General features: G+C 44.9%; 1 protein-coding gene across 3 annotated transcripts in view; it reads left to right on the forward strand.

The window, feature by feature from the left end:
• The window catches only part of LOC308475127 (uncharacterized protein), a 32,752-nt gene extending 9,821 nt beyond the window's left edge, over positions 1–22,931 (forward strand). Inside the window, exons 1-7 of one of the 3 annotated variants that reach the window (XM_081002049.1) lie at positions 4,014–4,089; positions 9,353–9,857; positions 10,061–10,142; positions 10,424–10,506; positions 10,625–10,751; positions 11,663–13,995; positions 14,028–14,601. In XM_081002049.1, coding sequence (XP_080858175.1) covers positions 9,444–9,857; positions 10,061–10,142; positions 10,424–10,506; positions 10,625–10,751; positions 11,663–13,128 — 2,172 coding nt within the window. In that variant the 5' untranslated portion in view covers positions 4,014–4,089; positions 9,353–9,443 and the 3' untranslated portion in view covers positions 13,129–13,995; positions 14,028–14,601. Of the gene's footprint in view, positions 1–4,009; positions 4,090–9,352; positions 9,858–10,060; positions 10,143–10,423; positions 10,507–10,624; positions 10,752–11,662; positions 13,996–14,027; positions 14,602–20,676 lie in introns of those variants that run through there. The other 2 variants (XM_081002050.1, XM_081002051.1) reach the window with 2 other exon arrangements.
• The last annotated feature ends 668 nt before the right edge of the window (positions 22,932–23,599 follow it).

The following is a 23,599-nucleotide window of genomic DNA, read 5'->3' on the forward strand; positions in this document are numbered from 1 at the left end:
CCAAACTACAAGAAAGAAGATTCCACCTAAACATTAGGAAGAACTTCCTGACAGTAAGAGCTGTTCGACAGTGGAATTTGCTGCCAAGGAGTGTGGTGGAGTCTCCTTCTTTGGAGGTCTTTAAGCAGAGGCTTGACAACCATATGTCAGGAGTGCTCTGATGGTGTTTCCTGCTTGGCAGGGGGTTGGACTCGATGGCCCTTGTGGTCTCTTCCAACTCTATGATTCTGTGATTCTAAGAAAGTTAAATATCTTGGGATTATATTAACTCCCAAATGTATTGATCTTTTTCAAAACAATTACATACCAGTTTGGAATAAGATTAAGAAGGACCTGGAAGTGTGGGGAAGAATGAAGCTGTCATTTTGGGGAAGAATTGCAACGGTAAAAATGAATGTGCTACCAAAAATGTTGTTCTTATTTCAATCAATACCAATAATTAAAGGTGTTACGATATTTAAAGAATGGCAAAGAGCATTATCAAGATATGTATGGCAGGGCAAGAAGCCTAGAATAAAATTTAAGATTTTAACGGATGCAAAAGATAGAGGAGACTTTGCCCTGCCAGACCTAAAGTTATATTTTGAGGCTGCATGTCTTTGCTGGGTGAAAGAATGGATAAAGTTGGAAAATTCAGAACTTTTGGATTTAGAAGGATACGATAATAGAGTTGGTTGGCACGCATATTTATGGTATGAGGAAAAAAGAGTGCATAAAGGTTTTGAAAATCACATTTTCCGAGGTCCGCTGATTGAAGTATGGAATAGGTACAAAAATTTATTAGAGTTTAAAACTCCATTCTGGCTGTTGCCATTGGAGGTAATGAGTGTTAAGAAGATCAATATGACGGGGAGTTGGATTACATATGAGAATTTAATTATAAAAGAAGGAAATAAATGGAAATTGAAGCCATACGATGAAGTTAAAGAATATGTGTTTGATTGGTTACACTACTTCCAAGTGAATGCGATGTTTAAAAAAGAGATGCTGGAAAGAGGTTTTCAAGATGAAAAATCTAGATTTCAAAAAGAAATTGTGAATAATGATGTTAAAATTTTATCAAAAATGTATAAATTATTACTTGAGTGGCATACTAAGGATGAAGAGGTTAAAGTTGCAATGATTCAGCGGGCCAAAGATTTTGGTTATAATATTCAATTTGATGATTGGATAAGATTATGGAAAGAAGGAATGAAATTTACTGCATGTACTACAATAAAAGAAAATGTTATATAGATGGTATGTTACACCAGTAAAACTTGGAAAGATGTATAAAGTGAGTAATAAATGTGGGAAATGTCAGGAGAAAGAAGGAACATTTTATCATATGTGATGGGAATGTAAAAAAATGAAAGGTTTCTGGGAAATGATTTATAATGAATTGAAAAAAATGTTGAAATATACCTTTGTTAAAAAGCCAGAAACTTTTCTGTTAGGAATATTAAGAAATGACATAAAAAAGAAGGATGAGAAGTTGTTTTTATATGCAGTAACAGCGGCAAGAATTTTGGTGGCACAAAAATGGAAACAGGAAGCAATCCCGACGAAAGAAGAATGGAGGATGACGTTGATGGAATACGCAGAATTAGACAAACTAACGGGGAGAATTCGGAACCAGCGAGACCAGAGATTTACCGAGGACTGGAATAAATTTACAGAGTATATTAAAAATATATGTGAAGGTCAATTAACGTTTGTAGGTTTTCAAGAAGCTCTGTGATAATAAGGGAAAGAAATATTGTTTTATAATAATTGTTAAGATTAATTTGGTAAAAAAAAAAACAATACAGATACAAGAAATGTGAACAATTGTGAAAACATGAAAATTTCCAGATAGACTGAAGGAAGTCTGAAAGTGGAAAGATTAGAATTGGATGTATATTTCAAATGGAATGTGTGTTTTTTTAATTGTTATATTTGAAACTTTATAAATAAATTTTTTTTAAAAAAAGAGAGAGAGAGCTGATGAAATGGCAAAGTGGCAAACCTAGAGCCCCCTCTGTGGGCACGCGCACTGTAATCCCAGCAGGGCCTTAGCCTCCTTGCCCGAGCGAGGGGCTCGCCAGTCTGTGTTTCCTACTCGGGAGTAAGCTGCCTTGAGTTCAGCAGGGCCTGACTCCCAGGTCAGTAAGCATAAAGACGGCCACATTAGAAGGGGCTGCTGTGTTGGCATGTTCGCTGGGCTTTCCCATGGAAGCCAACGGAGGAATTCATTCCTTGGAGGGCAGCCGAAGAAACGGCAAAATATAAACACCACCACCACCACTGTGGCAACATGCTCAGAGAAGGCGTTTTGGGAGTTAAAATGTTAAGCAAGGAAGCCATTGGGTTGATCTAGGCCAGGCCCATATCCGGTACATGCACTCAGACACCCACTGCCCAGAGACACCCAGAGACGGGCTGATAAGGATTACCAAGTAAGGACAGGGAAGGGTCATGTCCGACTCCTCAGGCCCTGTCTCTAGGCAGAACCTCATGTATCTACAGTGGTACCTCGGGTTACATACACTTCAGGTTACAAACTCTGCTAACCCAGAAATAGTACCTCGGGTTAAGAACTTTGCTTCAGGATGAGAACGGAAATCATGTGGCGGCAGCGGGAGGCCCCATTAGCTAAAGTGGTGCTTCAGGTTAAGAACAGTTTCAGGTTAAGAACGGACCTCCGGAACGAATTAAGTACTTAACCCGAGGTACCACTGTATGTCTAATGCTGTAACTTTTGATTGGATAAAGACCTGATTCAAGAACGTATAAAGGGAAGCCTCCCCTGTTGGGAAGGGCCAGACTACGGAACTTATTCCTCCATGCCATTGCTTGCTGCCGGCAAACTTAACTTTCTTGCTTTAATTCTTCATTTGACTGGCCTGACTACTTGCTACACCACCACCCATCTGGCTGGGTTTATTTATTTATATTAATTTCTATGTGCGCATGCAGACAATCATTATTATCTCATATCAAAAACTGGGAGAGGGTCTTAGTACAGCCCTCCAGTGCACACTAGCGGCCAAAATTGTGGAACCTTCTGGACAAAATGTATTTCCGAAGTTTGATGGCTCATGACACCACTTTGTTTTGGAGTAATACCAGTGCTTTTTCTGTGGGGACGCATACCCCTAAACATTTTGTGAATTTAACAGGAAAAGAAACTCACTGTATTTATTTTCCCAGATTTGAACCGCATTTATTCCCCCCCCCCCCCCCGTGGTGATTTTCTTGACTCAAAATGAGAGTACCCTAAACATTCTTTTTTTGAAAAAGAGCACTGAGTTATTTCATAAAATCATGTATGAAATATACTCAGAGTCGCAAAGTGATTTCATGCTCTTTATTCAGCTCATAGTGGTGAGGAGGAATGAATGAAAGTCCCCTCAAAGTATCTGCTTTATATACATTATTTACACAATGGGCTGCACATGATTGGCTAATTCTGGAATTCTACTGTAAGCCAATCAGGTTGTGGATTCACTTATATCTGGAGCATGATTGGGTGGTTCCTGCCAACCAATCATACTGCTGCATTGTTCTAGGACCAATCAGACTGCTGCATTCTGAATCCTATTGTTCTAGGACCAATCAGACTGCTGCAGTTTGGATCCTATTCAACTCAGTACATAACAATGTATCAATGGAAAAATAATTTAATGAGGAATGTAATGCAATAACTTTTATGAAGGATTATTTATTACAACAGCAGTCATAAAGAAGAAACATGAAAACACAGGAAAAATGAGATATGCAGGTTAAATTGCCGTGTTGGCACTAAGCGATAAAATCAATGGGTTTGGGTTTGCAGTTTGGGGACTCGTTTTGTAAAAGGTTCGCCATCACTGCGCTAGAAGGAAAGCAAAGTGGGGGGGGCGTCCCCCAAAAAGCATCTCTGGAAGTGGAAAAGAAAGAAAAACGGGGAGGGGAGAGATGGGCACGCTGGGCTTGGCAAGGGTTAAAGGGAACCGAGCTGCCTTCCTAGAGAGGACAGGAAGCAAGGGGGGGCCAGGTCCTCCAGAGCCAAGGCCCCTCCCTCCCCAGTCCTTTCCTGCTTTGTGTCTCTCCTGCAAGGGCTGCCTCGCTGTCCCCTCCTGGGATCTGGTGAGTCTCCTCTCTCTCTGGGATCTGGTGGGGGTCCCAGGGCTGGGGCAGGGGAGGGGGCTGGGGGGACCCCAAGGCAGGGAGGAGAGGGTCCTGCCAGGGAGGGGCCAGGTCTGCCACGCTCTCCTTCCTGCAGATCAGAGGATCCCAAACTCATTTGACCCTCCGCCCCCCCCTTCAGAAAAAATCTCCCTTCTTTAAACAAAGGAGTCCCTGGGACTTTAACTCTGTGTGACGTCGCTCAGCGTCATTGCACAAGAGAGGGAACATCTGCAAATGGTTTTCCAAAACCAGACGAGGCGCTGGACTAGCCCCCCCCCCCAAAAAAAAGGTGGGAGAGAGAGGCCAGGAATAAAGAGAGGGATCCCAGCCCATAATCTGGCTGCTGCATTGGGTACCAGTTTCCCAGTCGTCTCCAAGGGCAGCTCCCCACGGAGGCCATTGCAGCAATCCCCTCGCACCCAGAGCAGGGCATCCCAGGACCACATCCTCTCTCTCCCAAAGGGATTGTTGCTGGAAATGGGCGCTGCTACTCACTGAGCCTCCAGGGACCTTGGCATCAATGGCTGTGTGTGTGTTAAGCTATCTAACAGAATAATAATACTAAATTACCCTCCTAATTTTCAAAGGAGATGTCTTTGGCCCTGCCCATACCTGGCCCTCAGAGCAAAGAAAAAGGGACCCCACCCCAGGAGTCTGCCTTGAGAATGGCAGAGAGTCCAAGTGCAAGAAAAGGAGACAGAAGCAGGGGAGTGGGGGTGGGGGGAGAGCAACTCCTGAGGACCCCCAGGTGAGGACCCCCACTAAACCAAACATCCATTATTCAAAAGATGCAAATGACTTCCTTGTCAGTCAGGTCTGACTTCATGCATTGACTGGAAGGCAGGAGCAACCAGCCTGATTCTTCTCCCAGAGATCCTTTCAGTTGCCTCCACCTTTTGCATTGCAATCTTTCTTCTAGGAGAGCTAGAGGCTGCTTCCTCCTCCTCCTCCTCCTCTTCCTCCTCCTCCTCTTTCTTCTCCTTTTTAGAAAGGCCCTTTCCACCTGGCCTAGGGAGTGAGGCCCAGACTCACCCAGCCCTACTGTGTTAAACATGTATTCTGTAGTTAACCTCCTTTGCTGCTGCTGCACCGTGAGTGTTGGGGAAGGCCGTTCCCTCCTCAGGCTAATTCCACCAGGCCTAGGGGGCTGGGCCCAGACTCACCCAGCCCTATTGTGTTAAATATGTATTCTGTAGTTAACCCATAGCTGTCAAGTGTCCCTTATTTGAAGAGACAGTCCCTTATTCCAGCGCCATGTCCCACTGCTGTCCCTTATTGATGGATGTCCCTTAAATGTCCCTTGAATGATGTCCCTTAAATTTCAAAGGAAGCAGCTCCTCTCCCTTCCTCCCTGCCAGCCAGGGAGGAGGGAGGCTCCAACTGTGTTGCTTGGCTGTCTTGCTCACCCAATAAGAAGTCTAAGATCGACTGGGGGGTGGAGCTTGCATGCCTTGTGTGTGGCTAGTTAATGCAAGCTTAGGGGGGTTTTGAATCATAGAATTATAGAGTTGGAAGAGACCACAAGGGCCATCGAGTCCAACCCCCAAATGCTGGACGCCATTTTGTTGCACGTGCTGCTGCAAACTTTGCAGTGCAAAGCCAGGCCGGGGAGCCATCTTAAGTTGAAGGTGCATAGGCCTTGTGGTGCATGTGATTCAGATTCTAGACAGTGGTTCTTTCAGGGCTCTACCATCGCCATTGATCCCCGGCATTGAATGTGTTGGCCTAGTGTTTGGCTCTGAGGTGAGCTTGGCTGTCTGGCTGGTGTACCGGCCACCTAGCGCACCAGCAGCCACCCTGTCAGGCCTGCTGGAGGCGGTGCCTGGTGTCTTCCATGGCGACACTAGGGCTCTCCCAGTTTGTTTCGGGCCCCACACATCAAGCAGGCCACACGCTGGATTTGATCTTTGGCGTCGGTATAGATGTGAACATGTCTCCTTCGATGAAGGTGCCATGGTCTGATCACTACGCTCTGAAAGCCAGGATTGACTTTCCACCCCCACCCTGCTTAGGTGGCGAGCCGATTTGGGCTCGCCCGCAGAGGCTGATGGACCCTGATAGATTCCGTCAAGCCTTGCGGGACCTTGCTCCCCCTGGCGACTCATTGACTGAGCTTGTCGAGGGCTGGAATATCCAGCTCCTGGCAGCCATCGATGAGATCGCACCTAGGCGCCCTCTGCGACCCCGCAGAAACCAGGCTCCCTGGTTTACCGAGGAGCTTTGGAAAATGAAGCGGGACCTCAGACGGCTAGAGTGAGTATGGCGGGGTGCCCGTGACGGAGCCTCAAGAACATCTTATAGGGTTTTTATGAAAACCTATGAGATGGAAGTGAAGGCCGCTAAGAAGCCTTACTTCTCGGCCTCCATTGCATCCTCTAGCTCTCGCCCGGCGCAATTATTTAGTATAATTATGTCTTGAAGGACAGCCAAATTTAAATAACAATTTGACACACAGCTGTGAGGCATTTGCGAGCTTTTTTGCGGAGAAGGTCCTGTTGCTCCGCCATGACCTCCCTGCCAATTTGGATACAATAAAGGAACTGGAGGCCCCTCGACTGTCGTCAGGTCCAGTATTGAACCACTTTGACCGGATATCCCCAGCAGATGTGGACAGACTCCTCTGAGCTGGAAAGCCGACCACCTGTCCTCTCGACCCATGCCCGTCTTGGCTGATTAGAGGTGTCCAGACGAGGTGCGGGCCCCTCTGGGGGATATCATCAATTTGTCCCTTGGCACTGGGATATTCCCAGGGGAACTGAAGGAGGCAGTGGTGCGCCCGCTCTTAAAGAAAACATCATTAGATCCTATAGATCTATCCAATTACCGTCCGGTTTCGAATCTTCCATTCCTGGGTAACGTGATTGAGAGAGCAGTTGCTGAACAGCTTGGCAGGTTTCTGGATGAAACATCGGCTCTGGATCCATTCCAGTCTGGCTTTCGCGCTGGTCATGGGACCGAGACGGCTCTGGTCACCCTAACAGATGATCTCCGCAGGCAGCTGGATCGAGGCGGGTCGGGGTTGCTGATTCTTCTAGACCTGTTAGCAGTCTTCGACATGGTCGATCACGAACTCCTGGACCACCGCCTTGCCGACGTGGGGATCTAGGGCACAGTCCTTCAACGGCTGCGCTCGTTTCTCTTTGGTCGGGAACAGAGGGTGGCGCTTGGGGGGGAATTGTCATCGTGCCACTCCTTGGTGTGTGGAGTGCCTCAGGGTGCGATACTCTCCCCAATGCTTTTTAACATCTTTATGCACCCCCTCGCCCAGCTTGTCCAGAGTTTTGGGCTGGGTTGCCATCAGTATGCCGATGACACCCAACTCTATCTGTTGATGGATGGCCATTCTGACTCGGCCCCAGACACACTGACCAGATGTCTGGAAGCTGTGACTGGATGGTTACGTGGGAGCCGGTTGAAGTTAAATCCTTCGAAGACAGAGGTCCTCTGGCTGGGACAGGACGATATGGGATTGAGGGGGCAACTCCCATCTCTTGCGGGGGTGCAATTAGTGCCAGCACCGTCCGTTAAGAGTTTGGGTGTAATCTTCGATACCTCCCTCTCTATGGAGGCGCAGATTACAGCTATAACAAAGGTGGCATTTTTTCATCTCCGCCAATCTAAGCAGTTGGCTCCTTATCTCTCTTGCCCTGATCTAGCCACTGTGATCCACGCGACAGTCACCTCCAGACTAGATTATTGTAACTCGCTCTACGTGGGGCTGCCCTTGAGACTCACCCAGAAACTCCAGCGGGTGCAGAATGCCGCGGCGAGACTCCTTATGGGGTGTTCGCTGCGAGATCACATTCATCCGGTACTATACCAGCTGCACTGGCTTCCGGTGGAGTACAGGATCAGGTTTAAGGTGCTGGTTTAAACCTTTAAAGCCCTATACGGCCTAGGACCCTCGTACCTACGGGACCGCCTCTCCTGGTATGTCCCACAGAGGAACCTACAGTCTGCAAATAAAAACATCCTGAAGATCCCAGGCCACAGAGAGGTTAGGCTGGCCTCAACTAGAGCCAGGGCTTTCTCGGCTGCGGCTCCAATCTGGTGGAACGCTCTGTCACAAGAGACTAGGGCCCTGCGGGACCTGACATCTTTCCGCAGGGCCTGCAAGACAGAGCTGTTCCACCAGGCCTTTGGTCAGGGCCCAGCCTGACTCCCTCCTCTGGCAATCTGCACAGAATTTTGCTTAACGGTTGCCATCAATTTGATTTTAATTAATTTTTATAATGAAATGTTTTTAAAATATTGGATTATTTGATTGTTGTTAGCCGCCCTGAGCCTGGCTTTGGCTGGGGAGGGCGGGATATAAGTAAAATCTATTATTATTGTTGTTATTATTATTATTGTAATGTTTTATTTTGATATCTTTAAGAGAATATTTGTTTTCAGTTATGTTGCTTTGACTATGGACTATATAGTTGACTTTCTTCCAATGGTTTTATTTCTATTTTATTGATTTTGTGGGATGTGAAACTGCAGTCAAGTAGAACATTCCTACAGTGGACACATTAGGGGATGTTTTCTACCACTCAGGAGAAGACTTCCTGTTTCCTCCTGAGCTGGAACAGACTTGAAGAGGGTGCAGTCTGTTGTACTAGCATGGAGGAGCACATGGCCTCCATGTTCTGATCAGTGTGTCTTCTCCATTTTGTATGTTGCTGTGTGTTTGGAGAAGTGACTCCTTAGTGGCAGTCATTTCGGACTAACTTCTTTATGGAATAGTTCTAGTTGTTATGTAACAACCTGAATGAATCTGTGAGTAAACTACTTTTATATTAACATGAATCAGATTATTGTGCTTATTCATTTAAAAGGGATTGGAAGGGATTTTACCAGGAAGGAATCTTTAATAGTAAGACTCAGATGAGTCAGCAACAAGCTGATCACTGCGTAATCTAAAAAAGGGGGATGTATGGAACTCTGCTAGAATATGGAACTTGCTAGTGCATGTTAGGAAGGATATCGTTCAATAATATATCCTCTTCTAACTCCCCAATTATCCCCACAGATTTAATATGCTGTAAACCGCTTTGAGATTTTTCTTTAAAATATAAAGTGTTATAGAAATTTAAATAAATAAGATAGCTCATGGTTTGGGCTGTGGTGCAGTCCAGCCCTGGTTCCCTCCAAGACTCATCCATGCTTGCTCAGGGAACCTTTTTCTTCTCCTGATATTAGACAACTTTTGTAACGGAACAATGTATTTGCTTTGTAGGATTTGCTAGCGCCTCTCCTTAAGACAGACAGAACTTGGCAGAAGACCAAAGGGTTCCTTCCGATCTCTCAGATGCTTCCTGAGAGCACAGATGGATGAGCGAGACTCAGCTGGCCCTGGAACAGGAAGAGGCCATGCCATCCAAACTGGGAGCAGTGGGGGGTTCTGGGAAAACTCTGTGCAGAAGATCCTGGGTGAGGAGGACACCCTCCGCTCAGAGGTGCAGAGCCAGCAGTTGAGGCAGTTCTGCTGCCAGGAGGCCAAAGGACCCCGAGAGGTTTGCAGCCGACTCTACCACCTTGACCATCAGTGGCTGAAGCCAGAAAGGCACACGAAAGCTGAGATGCTGGACCTGGTGATCTTGGAGCAGTTCCTGGCTGTCCTTCCACCGGAGATGGAGAGCTGGGTGAGGGAGTGTGGAGCAGAGACCAGTTCCCAGGCGGTGGCCCTGGCCGAAGGTTTCCTCCTGAGTCAGGCAGAGGAGAGAAAGCAGGCAGAGCAGCAGGTGAGAGAGACTTTCCTCTGGATACTCCCAAGGCCTCCAGACAGGACAGAAAACATCCCATCATGCTCTTCTGATGGCTCATATTTTTTTCCTGGGAAGGCATCCATGGAATGAGATCTGTCACCCTTGAAGCTGTTGGCCCTGACATTCATTTTTTAATCCTTCTCCCCATTCTCTCATTTGAATCCTTGTTTCTTTTTCAGGGAAATGATCTCTTTGCAGAAATGGACCAGATTTCTTCTGAGGCAGAGAGGCCTCCGTTGGACACCAGAGAGAGGCAGCTGGGTAAGGAGGGAGGAGGTTTTTCTCCGTTTAGTCTCATTCTGTTCGTTTTCCAACTCACCTGTGGGTTCTTTACATATTTTGTTGGGGGAGATAGTGGGACCAAGAGCCCAGAGGAGGGGAGATATATTTCTGCACAACTAACATCTGAAATGCACCCAAATATCCAAATGCACTGAGCAGGCAAGACTTTCTCAAAGGCCCCTCTGTAGTTTAGATTCACTGATTTACCTGTGAGACAAGAAGGCACTCTGGGCCTCCCCCTTACCGTTTTCCTCTTGCAGGTGACACAGTGATACTGGCTAGACCTCTTCAACCATCTCTGAATGGGGACGGAAGAGAAGCAGTGGCTGTGGAACCAGATCAGGTCAGGGGAAGCTGCCTTGTGGGGACAGAGGTCAAGGGGCCGAACAATGTCCTAGCTCAAGGAGTGGTGGTGAACAACAGTGTTGTCTCAGAGTAGGACATTTCCCTTTTTCTTTTAGGGTCCAGTGTGCTTTGAAGATGTCGCTGTACGTTTCACAGATGAGGAGTGGGAGTTGCTGGATCCTGACCAGAGAGCTCTGCATAAGGACGTCATGGAGGAGAATTGGGGGATCGTGGCCTCTCTTGGTAAGGCTCCCAGTGGGATCATAATATCTGTTTTTAAATTCAAAACTCCATATATGACGAACCTCATATATTTTCACAGAACTCAACAGCGCCCCCTACAACACCAGATATCGCAATACCCCCCAAAAAACCTTGAACAGTAAATTACAGTGGTGCCCCGCAAGACGAATGCCTCACAAGACGAAAAACCCGCTAGACGAAAGGGTTTTCCGTTTTTCGATGCGCTTCGCAGGACGAATTTCCCTATGGGCTTGCTTCGCAAGACGAAAATGTCTTGCGAGTCTTGAGATTTTTTTCCGCTCCCCCCCTTTTTCTAAGCCGCTAAGCCGCTAATAACCTTTTAGCAGCTAAGCCGCTAAGCCTTTAATAGCCGCTAAACCGCTAATAGCGCTAATCCGCTAATAGGGTTGCTTCGCAAGACGAAAAAACCGCTAGACGAAGACACTCGTGGAACGGATTAATTTCGTCTTGCGAGGCACCACTGTACTGGTTTTTTCTGTGAATGTTCTTCCTCCAGTTGCAGCTTATTAAACAAGGATCAGCTGGTCTGAACTCCCCAGACCCTTTTGACTGTAAACTTCAGAATTGTTAGGGAAGTTGAAGTAGCTTCTGTCAGGTTTTCAGTTTTTGTTTTTCCTCCCGTCAGTCTTTGGTTGTCCAAAGAGAAGACTGACATTGGAAATGGAGGGATGCCATGATGGAGCCCAAAGAAAATCCATTCGAGAGAAGAGCCAGGCTTATCGAATCACAGGTTCCCCAAAGGATGTCGGTTGATCCCCGTTAATTAATGCACCCAACCCATCAGAAAACCATCCATCTATCCCACTTGTGTTATGCCTCTATTACCAGAGTTAACAAGTATTCTTCCTTAATTTCTCCATGAGGTTCTAATCCATTTCTCTTCATTGCAGATAGTGATGGACTGGAAATCAAGGACAAGGGTGACCATGACAAAATCCCCACAATGGAGAAGCTGTATAAATATCTTGAAAGTGGAAAAAGTTCCAATTCCACTTCCCATCAAGGAAATCTCATTAGGAAGAAACCCTATCAGTGTGTGGAATGTGGAAAGAGCTTCAGTCAGAGCTCCCATCTCACTTCCCATCAGAGAATTCATACAGGGGAGAAACCCTATCAGTGCTTTGAATGTGGAAAGAGCTTCACTCACAGCCACCATCTCACTTCCCATCAGAGAATTCATACAGGGGAGAAACCCTATCAGTGTGTGGAATGTGGAAAGAGCTTCAGTACGAGCTCCTCTCTCACTTCCCATCAAAGAATTCATACAGGGGAGAAACCCTATCAGTGTGTGGAATGTGGAAAGAGGTTCAATCACACCCACAGTCTCACTAAGCATCAGAGAATTCATACAAGGGAGAAACCCTATCAGTGTGTGAAATGTGGAAAGAGCTTCAGTCAGAGCTCCTCTCTCACTTCCCATCAAAGAATTCATACAGGGGAGAAACCCTATCAGTGCATGGAATGTGGAAAGAGCTTCACTCACAGCCACAGTCTCACTTCCCATCAAATAATTCATACGGGGGAGAAACCATATCAGTGCTTAGAATGTGGAAAGAATTTTAGTCAGAGCGCCGGTCTCACTTCCCATCAAAGAATTCATACAGGGGAGAAACCATATCAGTGCTTAGAATGTGGAAAGAACTTCAGTCAGAGCACCGGTCTCACTTTCCATCAGAGAATTCATACAGGGGAGAAACCATATAATTGCTTGGAATGTGGAAAGAGCTTCATTCACAGGGCTCATCTCACTTCCCATCAGAGAATTCATACAGGGGAGAAACCCTATCAGTGCTTTGAATGTGGAAAGAGCTTCACTCACAGCCACCATCTCACTTCCCATCAGAGAATTCATACAGGGGAGAAACCCTATCAGTGTGTGGAATGTGGAAAGAGCTTCAGGAAGAGGTCTGATCTCACTAGGCATCAGAGAATTCATACAGGGGAGAAGCCCTATCAGTGTGTGGAATGTGGAAAAAGCTTCAGTCAGAGCGCCAGTCTCACTTCCCATCAAAGAATTCATACAGGGCAGAAACCCTATCATTGTGTGGAATGTGGAAAAAGCTTCAGTCAGAGCTCCATTCTCACTTCCCATCAAAGAATTCATACAGGGGAAAAACCCTATCAGTGTGTGGAATGTGGAAAGAGCTTCAGTACGAGCTCTGATCTCACTAAGCATCAGAGAATTCATACAAGGGAGAAATCCTATCAGTGTGTGGATTGTGGAAAAAGCTTCAGTAAAAGCTCCAATCTCACTTTCCATCAAAGAATTCATACGAAAGAGCGGAAAACCCTTCATTATACAGCTTTCAGCACTAGAGAAAAACACACCACTTTAAACAAGCCTTTGGCCGATTGACATCTTATGTCCTTTTAAAATGTGGTGGGGAGGTGGGGGTTACAGGTTTTGGGGGCGCTGTTTTGTTTTCATTGTGTGAAATTCATTATGTTGTAACCGTCCTGTGACCTGTGAGTGTAGGGAATGGGAGCCAACTCTTAGAGTCTGAGGGGTCTTTGCCCCCCAATAAGATATGTGAGGGTGCCACCCCCCAGTTCATAGGAATAGCCATTCAAATGGCATGCATGCACCGCATCCTGTGACTGTTTAACCAAGGCGGGGCTTACTAAACCCCTCCTATATTTTATTCCATTTGGCACCCTTGCTATAGGGCGCTATAGAAGTCAAATAAATGCATAAATAAAACAAAACCATCTTGGTCGCCTTCTTTTGCACATGTTCCAGCTTGTCAATATCCTTCTTAATATTATCATTTTAAAAATTTATGTGCCCATCATCTGAAGATTTCATGGTGATTCACAACATAAACAGATAGGTTGAAAGCATGGCTTTGTCAAAAACAAGTCAAGCCAGAGAAATCTCTCTTTTTTCTTTTTTTGGATGGAGTTACAGACTGTTTCTCAGGGGACTGCTGTGGTAATAGGGCATCTTAATTTCAGTAAGGTTTTTGACAAAGTCCCCCGTGATATTTATGTGGGGAAGATGGTAAAATGAGGCTGAATGAGGTAACTGTTAGGTGGATTTGACTGACCGAACCCAAAGAGGACTCTTTCATGGTTCCTCCTCATCCTGGGGGAAAGTGACAAGAGGGGTGTTGCAGGGTTCTGTCCTGGGCCCGTTGTTGTTCAATGTCTTTATAAATGACTTTATAAATGAACTGAGGGGATGCTCATCACATTTGCGGAGGACACCAAATGGGGAGCGGAGGCCAATGTGGCAGAAGGCAGAATCAGATCAAGGCCAATGTGGCAGAAGGCAGAATCAGATCAAGGGCAGGAATAGCACCACTTTCTTCTGCCTTGGTCAGGCCGCACCTAGAATATTGTGTTCAATTCTGGGCATCACAGTTTCAGTATCTTAAATTTTTTTTGCCTGGGGAAATTAAAAGGTGGGGGAGCACAATCCACATTCTTTTTATAACACGTGGCCAATTTTTATCGAATATATAAATTGTTAAGACTGTTGCTGGAATCCACCCAGCACTCATGGGAAAATGTGGTGTGATCTTTTTGAGTAATCAAATGAAACTTGTAACACATGGCAGGAAGAAAGTCTGCAATTCCATCAGGACAAGTTATTTGTTGTTTACTGTTGTAACCATTGCTTTCTGAAAAGTTATCTTCTGTACCAAGAGAAATAAAAACAATGTTTTTAAAAATGGTGGGGAAATCATGTGTCCTCTTCCATTAATCTGCTTGCATGTGTTGAGTGTTATTTGGAGTCTGTAACTCCCAGTAATTTCACATTATCAATGTGTTTCTGTATGTTCAGCACATATGATTGCAGGTGAGACTGAATAAAAGAATAAAATTCCCTTTGACTGCTTCTGTACTGTTTCAGATGCAGCTTCACTTACAGATAAGAACAAACCTTATTTCTTACTGATGAATTATACCATTGTCAGCTCATTAATCTCCAACCCAACAAACCCAGCGCTTAGCATGAGCAGCTGCTTTCTTCCCATTTCTTAGTGGAAATAACTGATAATGAAAAGGAAAAAGGGAGATAGAGCCTTTCCCTCAACCTTTGGGGATCTGGGGGGCTTCATTTCACCCCTTAGTCCTGCTCCTGAAAGCTTGACAGATGTGGAGTATTTGCTCACACACTGCCATGACTTAAAAATCAACCTTTTTTATTTTTTAAAACATGGAAAAAGTTAAAATGCTAATATTCACCTCAACTTTCTAAGCACCTGCACAGGCATGTTTTTAGCAGGTTCCCCCAAAAGGTGGGAGGGAGGCGCCTGCTTGATCTCAAGAGGCAGGGAGTTCCAAAGGGTCTGTGCTGCCATACTAAACAACTGAGGTCTTGCGTGGCACCTTTAGTTGAAGCGGTCGAGTGTCTGCCTGTGGGGTAAGGAGGGGATCTCATGGGTAAACTGGTCCCAAACTGGTCCCTATGATAATGGAAAGGCCTTGAACTGGGTCTGGTAGCCAATGGGCAACCAGTAATGCCCTCTGAGCCAAAGGGTCATATGCCGAGAAGGCCTCGCTTTGACAGCAATCGTGCTGCAGCATTCTGCACCGGCTGAAGCTTCTAGACCAAGTGCAAGGGATGCCCCACATGGAGGGCACTGTGGTCATCCAGCCTTGAAGAAGCGAAGGCGTGAGGCCAGGCTCTCCCGGTCCTGGAATGTGGAACCATCTGCAGTTGCTCAAAGGCACTTCCAGCCACTGAGTCTGCCTGAGTCTCGGCTGGATCCGGAAGCAGCTCAAAGTCCCACGAGGTTCATCATCATCATTTTTAATTTGTATACCGTCTTTCTATCTTACAATACTCAAGGCGGTTTACAAGCTGAAGAAACAAAAAATGTACATCTCCTAACAACCTAATGCAATACAAAAATGTGATAATAAAACTTTAAAATAAGCAACCTACATCAAAAAGTAACATTAAACAATTATTAGTATAGTATAAAATAATAATATAAATATATACAAGTTTAAACAGAAGTCCACTCAATAGTTACAATAAATAATTTCTAAACTGTAATCAGTAAAACAATGGCAAGCCACAGTACATAAAATAATACAATACAAATGGAGAAGCAGAGACTAGAGGGTGGTTCATATGGAGAGAATCATTGGCTTACCTTATTTACTTAATATTAGGTTGGCCAAGTCCTTAGGACCTTCAGGAAACCCAAATTTCAGATTGCATTGCAGAGAGGGAGTTCTGTGTGTCTTTATTTGTTGCAAAGAAGAAGAAGAAGAAGAAGAAGAAGAAGAAGAAGATGATTTTTATTTATACCCCCCCCCCCCGCCCCGGCCAAGAACGGGCTCAGGGTGGCTAACACCAAACATAAAATACAGTTTTAAAAAAGCAAAAAAACAACTAATTAAAATATAGCTTAAAATGCAGCTTAAAATGCAGCCTTATTTTACTGGCGACTCACAAATCAAGACCATAAGGGGATGAAACATCAAATATTCACCAGGGTCAGCTATCCATGCTGGTCCTATATGGGCAGCAAAAGGCCCGAGGGAAAATTTAGTATATACAAGTTCCCATATAAGGGGTTCCATCAAAAAAAGAAAGAGGAGGATCAGACTGAGTCCAGACCAAAGACCAGGTGGAACAACTCCGTCTTGCAGGCCCTGCGGAAAGATGTCGAATCCCACAGGGCCCTGGTCTCCCGTGACAGAGCATTCCACCTGTTCGGGGCCAGTGCTGAAAAGGCCATGGCCCTGGTCGAGACCAACCTAACGTCCTTGAGGCTTTTTCTGTGTGGGGACAAAGGGGGACGCATACCCCTGTGTCCCCACACAGGAATTTAACAGGAAAAGAAACTCACTGTATTTATTTTCCCAGATTTGAACTGTATTTATCCCCCCCCCCCCCCGTGCTGATTTCCTTGACTGCAAATGAGAGTACCCTAAACATTTTTTTAAGAAAAAGAGCACTGAGTTATTTCATAAAATCATGTTTCAATGGAAAGATAATTTAATGAGGAATGTAATGCAATAATTTTTATGAAGGATTATTTATTACAACAGCAGTCATAAAGAAGAAACGTGAAAACACAGGAAAAATGAGATATGCAGGTTAAATAGCCGTGTTGACCCTTTGCGATAAAATCAATGGGTTTGGGGTTGCAGTTTGGGGACTCGGTTTCTAAAAGGTTCGCCATCACTGCGCTAGAAGGAAAGGAAAGTGGGGGGGGGGGGCGTCCCCCAAAAAGCATCTCTGGAAGTGGAAAAGAAAGAAAAACGGGGAGGGGAGAGATGGGCACGCTGGGCTTGGCAAGGGTTAAAGGAACCGAGCCGCCTTCCTAGAGAGGCCAGGAAGCAAGGTCCTCCACAGCCAGGGCCCCCCCTCCCCAGTCCTTTCCTGCTTTGGTGTCCCTCCTGCAAGGGCTGCCTCGCTGTCCCCTCCTGGGATCTGGTGAGTCTCCTCTCTCTCTCTCTGGGATCTGGTGGGGGTCCCAGGGCTGCAGCAGGGGAGGGGACTTGGGGAGATTGATCTGCTCATGGGGGGGGGCAAGTCAGGGGGGAGAGGGTCCTGCCAGGGAGGGGCCAGGTCTGCCACGCTCTCCTTCCTGCAGAGCAGAGGATCCCAAACTCATTTGGCCCTCCGCCCCCCCCCTTCAGAAAAACAATGACTCCCACGAAATCTCATTTCTTTAAAGAAAGGAATCCAATTACACAACAGAGGGAACAAATGTGCAAATGGTTTTCCAAAGCTGGAGGAGGAGGTGGACACTCTAGCCCCTCCCCCCCAAAAAAGGTAGGAGAGAAAGGCCAGGAATAAAGAGAGGGATCCCAGCCCAGAGTCTGGCTGCTGCATTGGGGACCAGTTTCCCAGTGTCTCCCAGGGCAGCTCCCCACGGAGGCCACTGCAGCAATCCCCTTGCACCCAGAGCATGGCATCCCAGGACCACATCCTCTCTCTGTCCCAAAGGGATTGTTGCTGGAAAAGCAGCCGGAAATTACCCGCAGCTACTCACCAAGCCTCCAGGGTTAAGCTATCTAATTGAATAATAATAATAAATTACCCACCTAAATTTCAAGGGAGATGTCTTTGGCCCCGCCCACTTGGCCCTCAGGGGGTTGGCCAGATACATACCTGGCCCTCAGAGCAAAGAAAAAGGGACCCCACCCCAGGAGTCTGTCTTGAGAGTGGCAGAGAATCCAAGTGCAATAAAAGGAGACAGAAGCAGGGGAGTGGGGTGGGGGGAGAGCAACTTCTGAGGACCCCCAGGTGAGGACCCCCACTAGAGCCAAACATCCATTATTCAAAAGATACAAATGACTTCCTTGTCAGTCAGGTCTGACATTCATTTTATAATCCTTCTCCCCATTCTCTGTTTTGAATCCTTGTTTCTTTCTCAGGGAAAGGATCTCTTTGCAGAAATGGACCTGGATTCCTGTGAGGCAGAGAGGCCTCCGTTGGACACCAGAGAGAGGCCACTGGGTAAGGAGGAAGGTGGTTTTTCCCCATTTAGTCTTATTCTGTTGGTTTTCCAACTCATCTGTGGGTTCTTTTCATCTTTTTTGGGGGGGGGGGACCCAGGGCCCAGAGGAAGGGAGATGTATTTTTGCACAACTAACTTATGAAATGGGCGCAAATGTCCAAATGCTCTCAGTCGGTGAGGCTTTCTCAAAGGCCCATCTGTAGCTAGAGATGCCCTGTTTCACCTGTGAGAGAAGCAGGCACTCCTGGCATCCTGATTACCTTTTTTCTCTTGTAGGTGGCATTTAATTGCATTTTTAATTTCTATCATAGTAATGGGTGCATTTAGTGTTTCTCTTTGGGCTTCTGTTATTCCTGGTATTTTATGAAATTTTGGGTATTGTTCTATGTCCTCTAGCCTTTCTTTCCCTTTTTTATATAGCTTTCTATAGTATTCCACAAAATCTTGTCTGATCTTTTTTGGATCCTCCGTTGTTGTCTCTCCTATTTTCAATCTATTTATTAATCTTTTGATTTGTCTTTTCTTGATCTGCCAAGCCAGTAGTTTCCCTGGTTTATTGGCATTTTCAAAGTTTCTGCTTTTTAAGATGTTTAAGTTACAATCAATTTCTTGTTCTAATATAGAGGAGTATTCTGCTCTTAATAATTTGATTTCTTTAGAGATTTGTTCATTGCTAAGGTCCTTGGTCAGCTCCTTTTCTTTCTTTTTTATTTCCTCCAGTAAATCTACTTTATCTTTTTCTCTTTTCCGTTTTTGAATTGTGCTCTGCTGGATAAAATAACCCCTGAAGACAGTCTTACATGTGTCCCATGCCACCACTTTCTCAGTTCCCTTATTATTGTTGCTCTCGAAGAATTTCTTTAACACTTTGTTAGAGGTATCGGTTGGTTGCTCGAGAGCAATAAGGCAATATGCTTCAATAGTCTGTTTTAAAAGTTTCTTATTTATGATAAAAAGCCATTAGAATGCAGAGCGCTTCTATTCCGTCTCTTGCTCATTCACTGGCAGAATCTGAGAGTGGGTGGTCCCTAAACCTTCCCCAGCAGAGTAGTTTCTTGATGCCCAGTCTGCGCCTCCCCTCTCTGCGCAGAAGCCTACTGCGCAAGGAAGGTGTGGGTAACGGGGGACCTCTCTCTTCCCCGCTTTGCTCAGGCAAGGTGTCCTGGCACCGCCTCGCCTCCTCCGAGCCCTGCATCTCCTTTCCACTAGAGGCGTGGCTACCTTCCTCCTCTGAGGAAGTGCTGCTTCCCACAATCTTTGGGGGCTCTCTGTAATCCATCCAGCTTTTCCCCTCTCGTCCCTGAGCCGATGGCAGTTCCCTGACAACTTTCTTAGCTCTTAAAATTATTTTTTCATCATTTAGAAGGGATTCATCTAATCTCCATCTTTTCGGCCCTTCCCTCCCTTTCCCTCTCAGTTTTAGTAGCATTGAGTTATGGTCTGAAAGTGTTTTTGACTGAATTTCCACTGCTTCAATTTGTTCTAGTAAATCCTTGGAGATCCAAATGGCATCAGTTCTACTGGCCGATTTGTTTGACTCAGAGAAATATGTATAACCTTTTTTGTCTGGGTATTTATGTCTCCAACTATCAATTAAATCTAGGTGTTCTATCATAGCTATGAAACGGCACAGAAGTCCCCCCCCCCTTTCCTTTATTCCATCCTGCAGATCTATCCAGTTCTGGATTAAATACCCCATTCAGGTCTCCCATCAGTATTAGTTTCTCTCCTATATACTGTATCAGTATCTCTTCTAAACCTTTATAAAATTTTGCTCTTTTTTCATTTGGGGCATATATCCCAATTATCATAAAAGATTCCCCTTGTGATTTTTATCTTAATTATTATTATCCTTCCATTTGCGTCTTTATATATTAGCTTTGGCTCCAGGTTAGGTTTTACGTATATCACCATACCTCTTTTTTTTTTTTTTTTTTTTTTTTTTGTCTGCTGTTATAAATTCTGACCCTAGTTTTGGATTTATCAACACTCTTGTGTGTTTTTTATTTATATGTGTCTCTCGGATACATGCTATATCTAAATTCTGTTTTTCCACTATGCGTTCTAACTTGTTTCTTTTCTTTTTATCTTTCAATCCTTTTATATTCCATGATAGTATTTTTAGATTCATACTTTATTAATTTGAATAAAGAAGAAAGAAGACAAGAGAGAAAGAAAGAGGGGAGAAACAGGAAAAATCAGATATTACAATTAGACAATTTAAAAATGCAGTATTAACTGCACAGATTGTTTCTAAGAAGTAACTGCTAAAAGTTGCCTTGGTTTGTTATGCTCTTTCTTATACTCTTTTTATTTGTGGTGCCTAGTCACTGTCATGATCTTTATTTGATATTCCTGATTTGTTGCTGGGGTCTTCATCAATTGGTTGCCTACCACAAATTTAATTAGCATTAATCCATAACTGGGACTTTCATTTGTTCCTCAGGCTTAATTCCTTTTTGTTTCCATTGCAGATTGTGAAAAATTGGAAATCAAGAACAAGGGTGACCATGAGAAAATCCCCAGAGAGGAGAAGCCACATAAAAATTTGGAGTGTGGAGAGAGTTGCAATCAGAGCTCCCATTCCATTTCCCATCAAATAAATCTCATTAGAAAGAAACCCTACCAGTGCATGGAATGTGGAAAGAGCTTCAGTCAGTGCTCCTCTCTCACTTTCCATCAAAGAATTCATACAGGGGAGAAACCCTATCAGTGTGTGGAATGTGGAAAGAGCTTCAGTCAGAGCTCCAATCTCACTTGCCATCAAAGAATTCATACGGGGGAGAAACCCTATCAGTGTGTGGAATGTGGAAAGAGCTTCAGTCAGTGCTCCTCTCTCACTTCCCATCACAGAATTCATACAGGGGAGAAACCCTATCAGTGCTTTGAATGTGGAAAGAGCTTCAAGAAGAGCTCCCATCTCATTTCCCATCAAAGAATTCATACAGGGGAGAAACCCTATCAATGCTTTGAATGTGGAAAGAGCTTCAGTATCAGCTCCAATCTCACTTCCCATCAGAGAATTCATACAGGGGAGAAACCCTATCAGTGCATGGAATGTGGAAAGAGCTTCAGTCACAACGTTTCTCTCACTTCCCATCACAGAATTCATACAGGGGAGAAACCCTATCAGTGTATGGAATGTGGAAAGAGCTTCAGTATCAGCTCCAATCTCACTTCCCATCAGAGAATTCATACAGGGGAGAAACCCTATCAGTGCATGGAATGTGGAAAGAGCTTCACTGATAGCTCCTCTCTCACTTCCCATCAAAGAATTCATACAGGGGAGAAACCCTATCAGTGCATGGAATGTGGAAAGAGCTTCAGTCGCAACGTTTCTCTCACTTCCCATCACAGAATTCATACAGGGGAGAAACCCTATCAGTGCTTTGAATGTGGAAAGAGCTTCAGGGAGAGCTCCTTTCTCACTTCCCATCAGAGAATTCATACAGGAGAGAAACCGTATCAGTGCATGGAATGTGGAAAGAGCTTCAGTCACAACGTTTCTCTCGCTTCCCATCAAAGAATGCATACAGGGGAGAAACCCTATCAGTGTGTGGAATGTGGAAAGAGCTTCAGTACCAGCTCCAAACTCACTATCCATCAAAGAATTCATACAGGGGAGAAACCCTATCAGTGCTTTGAATGTGGAAAGAGCTTCAGGGAGAGCTCCTTTTTCACTTCCCATCAGAGAATTCATACAGGAGAGAAACCATATCAGTGCATGGAATGTGGAAAGAGCTTCTGTCAGAGATCCAATCTCACTTATCATCAAAAAACTCATAGTGAGTAGAATCATAGGATCGAAGAATTGTGGAGTTGGAAGTGACCTCTGGTGTAATCTAGTCCACCCCATGTGAAGCAGGCATCGCAGCTAAAGCATCCATGAGAGGTGACCATCCAACTTCATAAAACCTCAAAGGATGGAGATTCCAGCACCTTCCAAGGGAGTCCATTCCACTAACAGCTTTTGCTGTCAAAAGTTCTTCCTCATGTTTAGTCAGAAATCTCCGTTCTTTTAACTTGAAGTCATTGGTTGATGTCCTCCCCTCTGGAGCAGGAAGAAAAAATGGTTTCCTCTATCTTCCATTGTTTATAGTATTATTGTGTATTTTGTGTTTTTATAGTGTGATTTTATGTTGTGATCACTCTGAGACCTATGGGAATAGGGTGGTATACAAATTCAATCAAATCAATCAATAAATCAATAGATTCTTGGTTGCCATCCTCTGTACATGTTTCAACTTGTTGATATCCTATTATTTATAAAAGTCATGTTCTGCCCTTCATCCAAAGATTTCAGTAATGGTTCTTCGTCATCCTGGGGTGAAGTGACAAATGAGGTGCCACATGATTCTGTCCTGGGCCCGTTGTTGCTCAACTTCTTTATAAAAAAAAAATGGGTGGGGGAATTCAGGGGATGCTGATGAAATTTTCAGGTGAACCAAACTGGGAAGAGCAGCTAATGCCACAAAAGACAGAATTGGGATTCAAAATGACCTTAATGGATTGGAGAACCGGGCCCAAGCTCACAAAATGAATTTCAGTAGGGAGAAAAGTAAAGCTTTGCACTTAGGCAGGAAGAACCAGATGCACCAATATAAGACGGGGGTTTGATGGACAGCAGAGTCTGGGGATGCAGTGCCTGAGAATTCCACCAGAGGGCCAGAGCCTCTCTGATTGGCTACCTTGACAGAGGGAAGGGGATGGAGCCAGGACTTTGGGCAGGTCATTTTCGCCATTTCAACATAGTCCATCATCTTCATTAAGCATTCTTCTTTAGTAGGGACTTTTTGTTTCATCCATCTCTGGGCTATAAGTATCTGCGCTGCTGTCGTTGCATACATAAATAATCTTTTCTGATCCATTGGTATTTCTGCACCTAAAAGTCCTAGTAAAAATGCTTCTGGTTTTCCCACAAAGGTTATTCTAAACATTCTGGTGAATTCAAGATGGTTCTCGAAGCTTCTCTGTGTCTGAGAAACAAGAAGCACAAGGTTCCTGATGTTTGGGTTATTCCTTCATGAGAAGCTGAGTGCAGCTGGTTTAAACTGGTTCTGTTATCTCTTTCTGTCGACTATAATATGCTGACTATCATAGTGAGGCCAGAAGGAGCCAAGGTTTCACCCTGGGACATTCTGCATGGCAAGCAGGTGGTCTGGTGTGGAGCTAGGGGGCTTCCCCATATTTTGCTGGCCTTTCTTGTGTTGTTTAGTCATTTAGTCGTGTCTGACTCTTCGTGACCCCATGGACCAGAGCACGCCAGGCACTCCTGTCTTCAAAACTGCATGAACAAAGACAACAGGCCTTTCTACATTATGCTATTAGCAATTGTGATGATTTACTCAACTGAATTAGCAACTCAGCATTTCTGAGAGGGGAAACAGTATAGTTTTG

This window comes from Podarcis pityusensis, assembly GCF_964106645.2.
Source record: "Podarcis pityusensis genome assembly, chromosome: 4".
NCBI classification, from domain to species: domain Eukaryota; kingdom Metazoa; phylum Chordata; class Lepidosauria; order Squamata; family Lacertidae; genus Podarcis; species Podarcis pityusensis.